At 44.0% G+C, this 15,249-nt stretch overlaps 1 protein-coding gene across 1 annotated transcript in view; it reads right to left on the bottom strand.

Moving 5' to 3' along the window:
• The window catches only part of Trim42 (tripartite motif containing 42), a 26,764-nt gene extending 18,515 nt beyond the window's left edge, over window positions 1–8,249 (bottom strand). The window contains exons 1-2 of the mRNA XM_008840714.1: window positions 7,797–8,249; window positions 2,024–2,721 (exon numbers count right to left, since the gene is read on the bottom strand). Of these exons, the coding sequence (XP_008838936.1) occupies window positions 2,024–2,721; window positions 7,797–8,137 (1,039 nt within the window). The 5' untranslated portion in view covers window positions 8,138–8,249. The remainder of the gene's footprint in view (window positions 1–2,023; window positions 2,722–7,796) is intronic.
• Between the last annotated feature and the right edge of the window lie 7,000 nt (window positions 8,250–15,249).

The raw sequence follows: 15,249 nt of genomic DNA, 5'->3' as shown, positions 1-15,249 counted from the left end.
AGAGAGAGAGAGAGAGAGAGAGAGAGAGAGAGAGAGAGAGAAAGTAAGTTACTTGGAGCTGGACTGATTCAGGCCAGAATAGGTTATGAAACAAGTTCCCCTGCCTCCCTTTCTTCTCCCAGATGTGACCCTTCCCTGGCATATTTTTCTCTTTTAACAGAGAAAGAATTAAATTTCTAATGGCTACAGCTAAATGCTGCCTTACACATGAAGTTTGATCCAGTGCCCTTCAGTTACTGATGGTGACCACTCCTTGAAGATCTAGACCACGGGTGGCAGTGTGGTGCTGATCCAGCTTTCCATGTTTACAGTCCTGTCACTGGTTAGCACATAGCAGGTTGTCAAATGAATGATGAAGAATGAATATGGGCACAGGTGTTGGATATGCTGTGACTTACTAGCCACCTTGTGCTGACCATCTTATTGAACCACGGTTGACTTATCCATGGAGGAGATTTTAATGCCTGTTCTGTAGGATTATTGAGGCTGGATTTAGTATATTCCAAAGGTTTATATGAAATCATCCTTTATGAAGGGATTCCCTACATGTATTTCTAGGTCTAACCAGGTATGTAGACATGCCTAAATGGGAAAGACACATTTAGAAATTATGGAGCCTTTCACTGAACATTGAAAAATATTATTGTATTTAGCTTCTTTATAAAACCAGGATCAGTTTCTCTTATAGAAACGGTATATTACATAGCCAGTATGAACAGCTGTGAACAGGCAGACAGAGGAAAACACCTTGCTGACCAGAATATTGGAGTTTCTCTCTTACTATGTGTCTGGTAACAGTACATTATTATTATTATCACCATCATTATTATTTTGGACTACATTATTATTATTTTTGGACTACAACACTGAGGAAAAAATTCATGGGAGAGGCCAGGTGTGGTGGTGCATGCTTTTAATCACAGCACTCAGGAGACAGGTGGATGTTGTGAGTTCAAGATCAGCCTGGTCTATGTAGTAGTGCGTCTCAGGCCAGCTGGGCTACAGGTATTATTATCACCATCATTATTATTTTGGACTACATTATTATTATTTTTGGACTACAACACTGAGGAAAAAATTCATGGGAGAGGCCAGGTGTGGTGGTGCATGCTTTTAATCACAGCACTCAGGAGACAGGTGGATGTTGTGAGTTCAAGATCAGCCTGGTCTATGTAGTAGTGCGTCTCAGGCCAGCTGGGCTACAGGGACCAAGAAAGAAAGAAAGAAAGAAAGAAAGAAAGAAAGAAAGAAAGAAATAAGCACTCAGGGTGGCAATAGGAAGATTAGAAATTAGAAGTTCAAGGTCATCCTCAGCTACATAGGGAGTTAGATGCCAGCTGGGTTATATAAGCCCCTGTCAGAAAGAAAGAAAGAAAGAAAGGAAAGAAGGAAGGAAGGAAGGAAGGAAGGGAAAGAAAAAGAAAAAAGAGTTCATGGGAGAGAACTTTAAATTGAGATGATTCTCACATTAATGATTCAACCTGGCAGTTAGGACGTGGGAGATTAAAAAAAAAAAAAGAAAGAAAAAGAGGAAATCCAGCTTCAGTGACAAACACCTTAGAAAGGTTCATAGAACTTCGGGTGTGATTGGAGAGAACACTTTTCTTTTTCCAAAGCGGAAAATGAGACCAAAGTTCACCGAGATTATAACAAAGATCGAAAGATCTTTATGTGCTTATTATATACCAGTTTTATATTATATACCAGGGGAGGGAGGGAGGAAGGAAGGACGCCTTGTAATTGCAAGCCTTACAAGAGTAAGCCATTTAACCCTCACGACAACCCAATGAGGGAGAAAAACTGAGTCACAGTGACTTAGTGACACTAAGCGGCTGGTGGTAGGTGCCAGGTGTAGACACCATGACAGTGACTGGCTGGCTAGCTCGCGGTCTCCCGGTGCCTGGATTGATCCACCAGGCAGGGTAAAGGCTACACGCTAAACAGATTGCACCCACTGTCTTCCAGTCGGTTCCGGAACTGGGAGTTACTTTCACTGAAGGGGGCGGCGGAAGTCGACCAGCACCTGCTTTAAACTTGGCGATGGCGCCGAAGAGGGCGGCGGACCTCTCGGAGCAGGCGTCTATGAGGCTGACGGTGTCGTGGCCGTTGTGGAAAGCGGTCTTGCAGAAGGTGCAGAGCAGCTTGTTGTCATTGCGACAGTACTCGTTGATACGGCTGGACGGGTGGTGGATGCAGATCTTCTCGTCTTGGTCCTCGGTGCTGGTGGACACGAAGACGTGGTCCTGCATCGCCACGTCCGAGTGGAAGGCCTTGAGACAGTCGTTACACAGGTTGAGGCGGCAGGTGATGCAGCGCTTGTAGGCGATCCGCCGGCTGCGGCAGACCTGGCAGAGGATGGGCCCAGCGGAGCGGTCGAAGCGCCACTTGAGGTAGCCACGCTGCTGCATGTAGCGCTTGGTGAGGCGCCCGCGCAGGTAGTTCTCCGGCAGCTGCATCTGGTGGCTGTAGGGCATGCAGTGCGAGCGGCTGCACACCGGGCAGATGAGGATGAAGAAGTTCTCGGTGACCTCGGCATGCTTTTGCAGCTGTCGCAGGCACTTCTCGCACAGGCTGTGGTTGCAGGGCAGCATGAAGGAGTGTAGGCGCAGCCGGTTGCACATGGGGCAGGTGAGGTGGTCCACCAGGTGGCTGTTGGCGGGCGGCGACTTCGCCTCATTCACCTGAGTGTCGCTGCTTCCCACGCGGAGGGCTGTCTTAGATCTGAAAAGAGAAGCGGGCACAGGGCTTCAGCATGCTCAAGAGTTCCTTCATTTATTTTGACCCTGAAGGATCTGTCTGGAGAGGTGGCCCATTGGGATGGCGAGGACACGGTCCCTGCCTGGGTTCCCAGCTTCTTAGCCTGCCTTCTCCATGTTAGGGAGTGAACTCGAATAAAGCCGTTAACCTCCTTCCACAATTGCCATAGTGTTTCTTTTTTTGGGAAGGTTTTATTTTTATATTTTATTATTTTTATGTTTTTTATGTGTATGAGTGTATTGCCTGCATGTAGGTAAGTTTACCTATGTCAGTGCAATGCAAGCAGAGGACAGAAGAGGCCCTAGGATCTCCTGGAACTGGAGTTATGGACAGTTGTTAGCTGCCATGTGGGTGCTGGGATTCCAACCCAGGTCTTCTGCAAGAACAACCAGTGCTCTTAACTGCTAGGCCATCTCTCCAGCCTTCTTCTTATTTTTTTGAAAAAAATTTTATTATTTTTTATTTTATGTATATTTGTGTATTTCCTGTATGTAGGTGAGTGCACACATGTCATACATGCCTGCACACATGTCATACATGCCACAGAGGTCAGAAGAGGGCTTTGGATTCCCCTGGAACTGGAGTTAAGAACGGTTCATAGCTGCCATGTGGGTGCTGGGAATTGAACCCGAGTCTTCTGCAAGAGCAGTCGGGGCTCTTAAGCCCTGAGCCATCTCTCCAGCCCCCTCTTCTTATTTTTAAAAAGTATTTTATTATTTTTATGCATGTATTGCCTGCATGTATGTGCACATATATCATACAATGCCCTTGGAGGAGATCAGATCCCCTGGAACTGGAGTTACAGACTGTTGTTGGCTGTCATGTGGGTGCTGGGATTTGTACCCACGTCTTCTGCAAGAAGAGCCAGTGTTCTTAACCACTGAACTCTCTCTCCCTCCTGCCATAGTATTTCTTGAGAAGATTTGGTTTAATGAGTCTATGAATTGGGCACAGTTGGTGGACCCAGGAGGAGTTGCATAACTGCAACCTGTTAACTCTAATTTCGGACAAGAAAAAAGCAGAAGGACTTGGTGCAGTGAGCTGGGCCTGGATGTCCCACTGAGTATCAGTAACATCATTGAACACCAGGGAGAGAAAAGGCCACAGCAGCTGTGATGATCAGAGCAGAAGTAACATCACTGCAGGGTGCTAGACTGCACCTCCTCTTCCTCCTCCAACTTCTCTTCCTCCTCCTCTTCCTCCTCCTCCTCTTCCTCCTCCTCCTCTTCTTCCTCCCCCTCTTCCTTTCCAATTACAGATGTAGGCTTTGTCTGTTCTCCCTACTTCTAGACAAGATTAAGACACCCAGCAGATTTACCCTAACAGGAGCACCAATCCTGCTTTAACTTGTGATATTTTCTTACCAAGATACCTCACTCTGGCCTATGGGTCATGTTCCCACTTGTTGCAATGAGCCAATAAATCCAAGGCTTCTGGTGGCTAGGCCAGGAAGGTAGTGACATCATCATTACTTCTCTACATAGGATGGGTCAGAGGAGGGTGGCTAAATGGCCTTTCTTAGGACAGGAGGAGTTGAGCTAAGCCTAGAACTCCCATGGGCTGACTTTCAGGTCCACAGCAATAAGTAAGGGCCTGGCCTCTGGGAATATGATGTAGCACAGCACTTTAGAGTTGGATATTTGAAGGGAGTTTCTTAATCTCTATTTTATGCTCAGTTTCTCCATCTGTAAGTGAAAGCCCGAAGTGCTTCCTTCAGAAGGGCTTATAGTGTACACGAGGTAATCCATCTTAAGTGTGTAACTGCTGATAGAAAGTATTCGTGAGTATGGTTCCTATGATGACTCCCCTGTGTGATTTGTCAACTAATGTCCACAGTAGAGGAGAAAACACGAGCCCATGTGTTGGAGACCTCTGTTATGCAAAGTGGAAGTCCCTTCACACCAGACAGCTCATGCAGCTCGGGATTAATGTGCTGCGGGCTCCTTTCATAGCGGGGTGCTTTTCTGACATCTTTCCTGACTCTCCCTTTGAAGTGGCCGCCACAAATGCCCTGACATAAACATGGCCTCTGGCTCTAAGCAGACCATGCCTTCCTGTGTGATTTTTCCAGGCGGCCAGCAGTCTAGCAGTGTGGCAGAAATCCACTTCCACATGTAAATAGAATGTCTCACAAAGCATCTAACAGCCAAAGCTTTTACCACTACCCCCATGGTATAATATATCCTAGCCTTCTCTTAATAGTGGGAGATTGGGTCAGAGACTGGGTCCCAGAGATTGGGTCCCAGAGAGAATAAAGCTGTAAACACAGACTGAGCCAAGCCTTGAGTCTTGTGTACCGGCGACCTGATCCCCCCGGGGGGGGCAGCACTCTCCGTTACCGACCCCGGACACACTAGCTTTCGCCGTCTCTGTACCCCTTCCCTGCGTGGTTCAGTGGCCAGGAGCCTCGCATCCTGAGGAAGAGTACACGGGTGGAATAGAGACGGGATTCCGGCTGGACAATGCTCCAGTAGCAGAGTAAGCTCTCAGCATCAGAGAAGTTGCGGCAGCCACCAGCTGTCGCCAGCACCAGAGACGCGGGACCCGAAGCAGCCGGCGGGAAAAGCCTGCGTGCCTGCCACCGCTCCCGGAGCCGCAGCTTCCCAGAGCAGTCTGCGGATCCACAGGGAGTGAGCGCACCCCATGCCCGGGAGCCCAGCGCAGTCTCCCCATACCCATGAAGCCCAGGCTTCTGTTGTATGAGTTAAGCTTCTTTACTTGTCTAATGTCTGAGGTTGATTTCATGTATTTATTGCAAGAAATACAAAGTAAGTGAAACCATATTTGCAGAACTCAAGTGCATGTTCTAAGAAGTCACAATCAGAACAAAAGCAGTTTAGGATAAATAAATGACTTGGCTGTGGGAATGGGGGTGTAAGCTGATACCCCATTTGTAGCTGTTAGGTCCTTTCTCTGTTCGTAGTCATGTTTGGGTACTGGTCTTCACACTGGGCTGTGTGCCCTCCTGCCTTGGCCTTCCTTCTTTCTCTGTACCTCTGTCTCCTTCCCCACTTTCTTGGTGAGGGACCTGTGTCTCAGTCAAAGGTGCTTCCCAAGTCCATTGCTCTGGGGTGGCCTTGAGGCACAGAGTGGCTCTGTGTAGCCTCAGGCACCCTGAGCGCTTGTCCCTGAGGACTTGGGTGCTGGGCTCCAGGCTGTGGCACTACTGGTTTCAGCTGTTCCTTTTCTGGTTCCCAGACTCCTACTTGGGCCCTGAAGGGTCCCCTGGAGTCACAAGGCATTTGTACATGAGGTAGCTGGATGGGCTTCTTTGATGAAAAGCATCTGCTAATGGCTTAGGGGTGGGTGGGTGGAGTAGGTGTGAAAAAATGAGGGAGACAGAGAAGAAAGTGGAGAAGGCTGTTAGATTAGAGTGAGGGAGAGCTGAGGTTGTGGAGCCGGAGTGGGAGGAAGGGGTTCAGAAATCAGGAGGGAGAGGGAACTGGAAGGCAAGCACCTGTGCATCAGAACGACCCCTAATACTTCCACACAAACTGAGATATGACACAGACATTCAGGGCCATGGCACTATGCCACAGCAGTTACCAAGCCCAGCAGCTTTGCTGTTTTGAATCACTCTTCCTCCGCTCCTCTGCATAGCTCACTTCCTCTCCCAAGTTCCATCCCATTCTTGCACTTAGCTGCCGAGTCTCCCAGGTTCCAACCTCACCCCTTCACATTCTTCCCATTAGAATCATCTGACACAGTGGAGCTCTTACCATTCTGAAGTCCAGATTGTATCCCAATACCAATGAAGATGAGAATGTTGAGGGGTGGAGAACAAACCTGAGTATTTTAAAAAGATCCCCAGGTGAGTTCTATGTACTTTCAAGTTTGGGAACCGCTGATGCTTAAAGGCATTATTCAAGCCACTGATTCAACCCCCACCCCTGGACTGAAATGTGCTCAGTGAGTCTCTATGGCTCATACCCAGAGAATACAAAGTTTCGAGGAGAGAGGAGCCCTCAGAATTTCTTGACTTGGGAGGGCTGTGGTGAGGAGGAACATTTGTTAAGCATGAACTAAGTGCTTGGTTTCAAAGTGAATCATCCCCCCCCCCAACCAAATTCAACAGACCCTTGCCCACAGAATTTCTTTCTCAGCCTTGAACGTCTTCAAAGCTGAGCCCCATTGTTCTGTCCTATAATTCGTTACCTCACAGGGTTGATCTATGATCTTTCGTCTGAGAAATCTCCCCCTTGTTCTGCCAAATTCCCCTAATGTGTGACATAAAGAGAACGTGTGGTAGAGCTGATATGGAGGGCTACTACCCTAAAGAGTAATTGAGACCCGGAGTGTCTGGACTTCTTGATGGGAAAGAGGAGGCAGCCATCAGCCCAGGAGTGTCTAGGGCACCTCTCTAGGTTGTTAAAGTCAAAAGTGGCTGTAGAGAGGGTCAATGTTTTGGGTCAAAACCTTTTTTTAGGGGGTCAAAGCCTAAAAAATGGCTTTTTTTAGGTCAATGTTGCCGACAACAAAAGTTCCATAAGAGGAAGATGAAGAACAGTTTATATTTTTGTATCATGCAACAGGTTCAAAGCAGGTGCATGGATCCTTGTCCCTCCCATATCATGGTCTCCATTTTGTAATATGACATTTTAAAATTCAGAGCATAGACCCTGCTCCAGATTCAAATTTTGACTCTGCCCCTTCCTAGCTGGATGGCTCTAGGCAACTTAATGTCTCTCAGCTAAGTATCCTCCAGTGGTCACAGGGTGAGGGCGAGGAGTGGGCATGTAAACATTACCCAACAAGTTGCTTACCACCACCAGCTATCGCTAGTTTGCACGGCTGAGTTTGGGGTCAGAATGGCACATGCAGCTTGCATTTATATCGGCAGTGGAGTTTGTGTTTGGAACTTGGGGTCTACACATGCTAGCGTCTATTTAGGATACAGTTGTTACAAAATTACTGTTTTAATTTTCCAGGTAGAATAATGGACCCTAGGAAGCATTGTTCCATCCTGGAACCCCACAGCTGGCACCTGCTCCCCAGTTTGTCTGAGTCAAGGCAACCCCCACTGGATGCTCAGCACTTACGAGATGCGGATGCTCCGAAGGCGGCCCCTTCTGAAGGTGATGGTGGCATTCCGGCAGCAGCGGCTCTCGTAGTAGTAGCACTGCATGTTGGTGTTGGTCGTGCAGCAGCACTTGCAGTTGGGATCATTGGCCCAGGAGCAGCAGCACCAGTGGCAGTTGGGGTTCTCAGCACAGGTGCAGTGGCAGCACTGGCAGTTCCTCTCATCCTTGTAAGGGCAGGGGAAGCAGGTGCAGTTCCGCTCTGAGGTGAATATGAACTTGCAGCACAGACAGGAGAAGAGCCGAGGACAACACCTCTGCCATGTACAACAAGGAGAACAAACGCACATAGCCGTCTCCATTGTTCTTTTATACTTGCTGTTGCGCCCCTAGAGTTTTGACACCTCCTCTACGAGACTGCTGATGTGACTTCACCCCTAGAGGGATCGTTCTCCCTCTGGTAGGGCCGGCAGTATGGAAGTTGCAGGAAGTTGGCTGTTTGTGAGGCTTTCACAGGTGGTGTCCCTACTAAAAGCTCCTGAACTGGCCTTTAGCTATTCAGCCTGTGGACATTTGTTTATGTCATAATCCCTGTCTCCCACCCTGTCTCCCCAGGTTGTCTAGGTAAGAGGAGGGCACCTGGGGTGGAGGCAGGTGTGTGAATGAATGAGCACTCCGTTTCCACAGGACCAGTTCCACAGAGGTAGGACACCACTAACCTCTTTGGTTATGGCTGCCATTTGCCACCCTTCAGGGTCTCAGGTTTCAGGTGCAATGTTTCCTTCCTTGGTGTGGTTCCTGCCATTCAGTTAAGTTGACTTCAGGTTTTGTCTTCAGGGACTGAAAGATCAGGGTATGACAAATGAGAAAATAGATTGATAGGATTTTTCCTCTTCCATCGTCAGAACTCTTTATTTGAGAAACACAACACAGAATTTACAAGTAATAGAAATGTCGTATTTAAAAAGACATCATTAGTTCGAGAAGGAATTAAAGGAACAAAAGATAGAGGTCCACTCGGGCCCTTCTGCCAGTGGTCACGGATCTCGGCAGTTGCAGTGTTGTTACTGCTCATGTTGACGAGGCTTCATGCCTAGATCACTCATGGCTTTGGCTGGGTGGTTTCCTTCTGGTTTCCTTCTCTCCACTGTATCCCACTCAACCACCACCGCACCCCATATCCAGTTTGTCAAGAGGAGAGCACAGAACCTTTAACTGCTGTTAGTGTGCATTCAGGAGCCCTAGAAACAAGACTCTACATATTAGGGAGGATTTTACTTTTTCTTTATGCAGCTTGCAAAGATTAAAAGAGCAGAAACTTCATGGCCATACCATCCTACAGTGGGAACATTGCCTCATTATATTTCCAGAAAGCAGCAGAGATGAGCTGAATTTGGCTGCAGGAGTTTACTGCATAATTTACTACCTCTTCCTATGATGATCACCTTTATAATAGGAAAGAAATTCACTGAGTGCTAACTGAGCCAGCCTCACATGGAGGTTAGATTTGTATAAATGAAATCCTGGATCCTAGGGTGTGTGCTTTATCCTTTTTGATAGATATTACTAAATCGTTTATTCCAAAGCATGTTCCAGTTTGTAACAGCACCGGCAATGGGTGCCTGACACCTTTCCCTCATGTTTGCCCAAATTCAATTGCATCGATAATCCTCCATCCTGGGTGCACAGAGGTCTGAGCCCCTTTCATAAATTTATGTTGCATTTCCAGCCTTGGTCTCTATAAGGTGCCCTTTTCTTTCCTTTTGAAAAACATTATTGGCATATAACTCACCATTAAAGAGAACAGTTCAATGACTTTCAGTATATTCATTAAATTGTGCACGTTTTATCACTACCTAATTACAAAGCAATTCTGTCATCCCAAAAGACATGCATTAGAAGTCATTTCCCTTCCCTTTTCCCCCAGCCCTTGATAAACAACCTTTCTGATTTATAGATTTAATTATTCACATAAATAGAATAATATAATATGTGGGTTTTTAAAAATATATACTTTTTAAATTTTTGTTTCATGTGTGTGAGTGTATTGTCTGCATGCATGTAAGTGCACCCATGTTGTGCAGCACCCATAGGGGAGTGCAGTGCCCCTAGAACTGGAGTTATGGATGGTTATTAGCCTCCATGTGGGTACTGGGAATCAAACCTAGGTTCTCTGCAAGAGCAGCCAGGGCTCTTAACTGCTGAGCCATCTCTCCAGCCTCTAATATGTGGGTTTTATGTCTTGCTTCTTTAACATAGCATGTTTTCAGAGTTCATGTTGTAGCACATATGAGATTTCTCTCTCTCTCTCTCTCTCTCTCTGTCTCTGTCTCTGTCTCTCTCTCCACTTGTGGGGCTAGATGTCGACTCCAGGCATCTTCCTCTACCTTTCTCCACTTTATTTTGGAGACTTGGACTCACTGAACCTGCAGCTTGCTGTTTTGGTTTGACTGCAAGCCCAGTGAACCCCGAAGATCTGCTGGTCTCTAGCCACCCACCAGAGCTGGGGTTACAGGTATGTATGGTGCCATGCTGAGTTTTTGCATGAGTGATGGGAATCTGAAGTCTTCATGTCTGTAGAGCAAGCTTTTTATCCATTAAGCCATCTCTCCAGCCCCAAGATTTTATTTTTCCTAGTTGAATAATATAGTATGGGTAGATTGTATCAGTTGGTAGGCATCTTGATTGTTTCTAATTTGTGTATTACAAAAACATTTCTTTTTTTTTAAAAAAAATTATTTATTATTTTTATTTTATATGTATGTGTGTATTGCCTGCATGTAGGTAAGTGCACCTGTGTCACGCAATGCCCACAGAGGACAGAAGAGGCTATAGGATCCCTGGAACTGGAGTTACAGACCGTTGTTAGCTGCCATGTAGGTGCTGGGATTTGAACCCAGGTCTTCTGCAAGAACAACCAGTGTTCTTAACCACTGACCCACCTTTCCACCCCTACAAAAACATTTTTAAAGCACATTTGTGTGTAGGTTTTTGTATGAACATGTATCTTTGATTCTCTTAACTTTATAGTAACGGACAAAAGTGAAGGACAATATGTATGGCAACTCTATATTAAACTGTGAGGGAATGCCAAATTCTTTTCCAAAGTGACTGCATAATTTTACATTCCCACCAACAACATGAAGGATTATAGTTTTTCTACATTTTCACTCATTTCTGCTGTTTAAATCATCATAGTCTGTATGAAGTGACGTTGTGGTTTAGATTTAAAATTCTCTTATGGCCAGTGATGTTGAAAATATTTCTGTGTATCTATGAGACATCTATATATCTTTGAAGAGCTGTTTCTTGAATACTAAATCCTCATCAGGCATATACATGAGTTGCAGTGATTTTTTTTCATTTTATTGGTTGTCGTTTTTGGTGTAGTGGTGTCCTTTGAAGTGCAAAGGGTTTTAATTTTGTTGAAGTCCAATTAATCTCTGCATTTCAGCAGCCTTCCCACTTAGTATAATTTGAGAAATTGATTCCTAATCCAAGATTACAAGCAGTTCTTCAAAATAGCCTTTTGTTTTTCTTGTAATTCAGTTTTTGGTTCATGTCAAATTATTTTTTGCATTTATAGGAGGTAGGGGTTTAATTTTATTCCTTTGCATGTGACTATCTGATTGTTCCAGCATCACTGTTTAAAAAGGCTGCTCGTCAACAGGAGTGGTAGTGCTCCCTGTAATTCCAGCAGTTAGGAAACTTCAGTAAGAAAATCTAAAGTTGGAGGTTAGCCTAGACAATAGCAAGACCAGATTTCAAAGCAAAGCAAAACAGAAAGATGGTCCTATCTCATTGAATGGTCTTGAAACCCTTGTTAAGAATCAACTGGCCAAGTGAGGTTGATGGACCGACCCCAAATATTAAAGACTATTGTCATTGTTCTTGGTTACTTCTGAGAGCTTGACATTAGGAACCTATTGCTGCTGGAACTGATCTGGAAGCCTCCTCCCTGAAGACTAGCTCTCCTAGCATCAGAGGATACTATACATCTGCCAAGGGAGAAAACCAATTGATAATCCTACCAAGTTGTCAAGCCTAATAAACAGAACAATTCCTGACCAAGCATGCTGTCTCTATTGGTATGGTAGTGGCACTTTTATCTTGGGGATAATGAACAGAAATCTAATTGGAATAAAAACCCACTCAATGGGACAGAACTGCAATGTAGCCAAATACACATGGCTAGAGACATTATAGATCCTAGAGAAAAGCTCGCTTTTGCCACATTCCTAGACCAACATAACTTGTTACTTTATTCTAAATGTGCATCCTCCTATTTGCAGACAAGTGTATCTTTCACCCCCTATCAAGGAAGTTTCTTTTTGCAGCAGATGGAGACTATAACACAGTTCCAGAACTGGCCAATTGCAGAGAAAAAGTGATTGTGAGATGCTTAGCCCTAAATGACACATCTTCAATGCAGTCTCTACACATAGGTTGAATGTATCGCTCAACTCTCACCAGAGAAGTTTTCATATGTAGCAGATGGTGATTAACACAGAAACCCACAACTGGCCACTGTGCAGAGAACAAGAGGCCGCAGAGTGCTCACCCCTGTACAGGACACTTATTTCAAACCTCTGCCTCCCAAGGCTCATGGATTGTTGTGGAAGAGGAGGTAGAAAGACTGTAAGATCCTGAGGGGTAGGTGACCACAAAGAAATAAAATTTTCCAGAAAGCTTGTCAGTTACTCATATGAACTCAAGTAATGGTGACAACATGCACAAATCCTATGCAAGCTCAAACCAGACAAAATTCCAGCCTAGATAAGGGAAGTGGGTAAGAAATCCCAACCCAACCTAAGAAACTTTTGGCAACTGATGGCTCCTGGGAAGGGGAGAGACAATGTCTTACAGGGATGGGACTCTTGGTGGGCCCAGTGGGTGGACCCACACTGAAGGACCTTTGGTTTGGGGTACAAATCAGACTCTATAGGCTATATAATATACATATACATATATGATGACTCTTAATGATGTATTGGTCTACCCATAGATTAGTGCATCCCTCAGTCCTCATCAGATATTTCTTCTTGAAGTAGAAGCCAGTTAATATAGTCACAACTGTCAATGTCAGTTTTCTAATTAGATACTGTGGAGTGCTCAACCCTAAATAGGACTTCTGTTTCAGACTCCCCTCCCTGAAGGCTCAGGGATCGTCTTAGAGAAGGGAGTAGAAAGATTCTGAGATCCAGAAGTGGTGGATGATTACAAGGAAATGATTTTCCGGACAGCAGGACAATTTTACAACTCACAGCAATTGTGACAACATGCATGAGACTTGCTCAGGCTCAAGGCAAACAAAATCCTAACATGGAGAGGGTAGGTGGGCACAAAGTTCCACCCCTATCTGAGGAGGTATTGGCATTTGATAGCTGCTGGGAGAGGAAGAGGCTGTTTTCGTTAAAGGCATGACACTGTGTGGGTTGACCAGGTAGAGTGACCAGGTAGGTGGCCATCCACCAGTGCAGGTTCCACATCCCAGAGCATTTAGGCAGCACAAATTTGACTCAATGTGTGTGTGGGGGGTGACAAAGTTTTGAGAGTAGGGAGGTGGGGGTGAGTCTGGGAGGAGTTGGGGGCTGGGGGATATGATCAAAATACATTGTATGAAATTCTCAATGAATTAAACTATTTAAAAAATCAGCTATGTGTGTGTGGGGGGGTGAAGAGATGGCTCAGTGTTTAAGAACACTGATTGCTCTTGCAGAGGAACCGTGGTTGGTTCCTAGCACACACACGGTGACTAACAACCATCTGTACCTCCAGTTCCAGAGAATCTGACACCCTCTTCTGACCTCCATGGATATTGTATAACAACATGACATGGATACACTTACATACATGTGAACAGTACACTCCTACACATAAAATTAGAATAATAAATAATATATTTTGAAAAACCAGCTGTCTTATATTCATTAGCATATAATTTACTAATGGGCTCACAAATCTATTATCATGGTCTGTGTATCTACCCTTGGACCAACCATGCAATCTTGATTACTGCATATCTTTAGTAAGCTTTGAAGCTAGAAAATGTGAATTTTCTATTTTTTTAAAGATTGTCTTGGATATTTTGGGACCCTTGTATGTGCATATAAAGTTTAGGATCAACTCTACTGCTTTTATATCAAGGTTGGTTAGAATCCTTATGGAGATTATATTGAATCTTTAGATCAGTGGGGGATATTGTGTGTAAAATACACAGTCAACAAAAGCAGGATATTTCCCCATTTATTCATATCTTTTAAATTTCTTTCAGCAATGCTTTTTAAAAATTTGAAAATTTTGCAATTTTCTTTTCCTTGGTGTATATCTTTATTGAATTTTTGTGCATTTCACTGATGATTTTTCTAAAAAGCTTGAATAAATAGTACTAAATCTTATATTGTTTTCAAAAAAAATCAAGAGGAAGGAATTATTTTAAACTTATTCTCTAGGACCAGGGTTGCCCTGGTAACCACATCAAGCAAAGACATAAACATAAAAAGAAAGCTTCAGGCCAATACTCTTGATGGACTGAGTTGCAAAAATCCTCATCAGGATGTTAATAAATGTATATATCAAAACAATAAAAATATTATTCACTATAATCAAGGTATTTACCCCAGGAATGGAACAATGGTTCAACATATACAAACAAATAAGCAACAGTTTGTATCAGTAGATTGAAGGCCAGAAGACCATGATCATTTCAATAGTTTGAGAAAATCAACATGATAAAAAGTCAGACTAGATTAGGTAGAGAAGGGATTTACCTCAACATTGTAAAGACCACATATAATATGCCAACAGCTGACATCATGCTAAATGAAAAACTGAAAGCTTTCTAAGATCTGGAACAAGAAAAAGATGCTTACTCTCACTTGGAGGAGTTGGGCAAGAGAAAAATAAATGATGCCAAGTTGAGAGAGCAAGTCAAATGGTCGGTTTTGGCAGATGACTTGATGTGTATATAGAAGACTCCGAGGTTCATCTAAAAAGATATTAACAGCTAATAACTGAATTTAGTTTATTTGCAGGATACAAAATTGATATGTAAAAACTAATAAATTAATGTCAAATTATCTGAACTAGAAATAAGAAAGCAATCCATTACCATAGCTACAAAAATATCTAGAAATAAATATAAACAGAGAGGTCAAGGATTTTGCAATGAGAACTAAAGACTGATGAAAGAGATTGAAGAGAACAGAAAAAAACTGAAAGATATGTATTTATGGAATGGAATAATTCATGTTGCTAAAATGTCCATATTACCCAAAGTGATGTATCAATTAAGTGTCTATCAAAATGTCAATGACCTTTCTCACAGTACTAAAAAATAATTAAAAATTTATATGGAACCACCCCCCCCAACAAACAAAAATACAAGAACAAAATCAATTAGCCAAAACAATCTTTAGCACAAAGAGTTAATTAGAAAGCAGCACACTCCTTGACTTTCAAATATATTACAAAA

Source organism: Nannospalax galili, unplaced genomic scaffold (assembly GCF_000622305.1).
Source record: "Nannospalax galili isolate Female #2095 unplaced genomic scaffold, S.galili_v1.0 scaffold1201, whole genome shotgun sequence".
NCBI classification, from domain to species: domain Eukaryota; kingdom Metazoa; phylum Chordata; class Mammalia; order Rodentia; family Spalacidae; genus Nannospalax; species Nannospalax galili.
The sequence above is the reverse complement of the archived record's forward strand: the minus strand, read 5'-3'. Positions and strand labels throughout refer to the sequence as shown.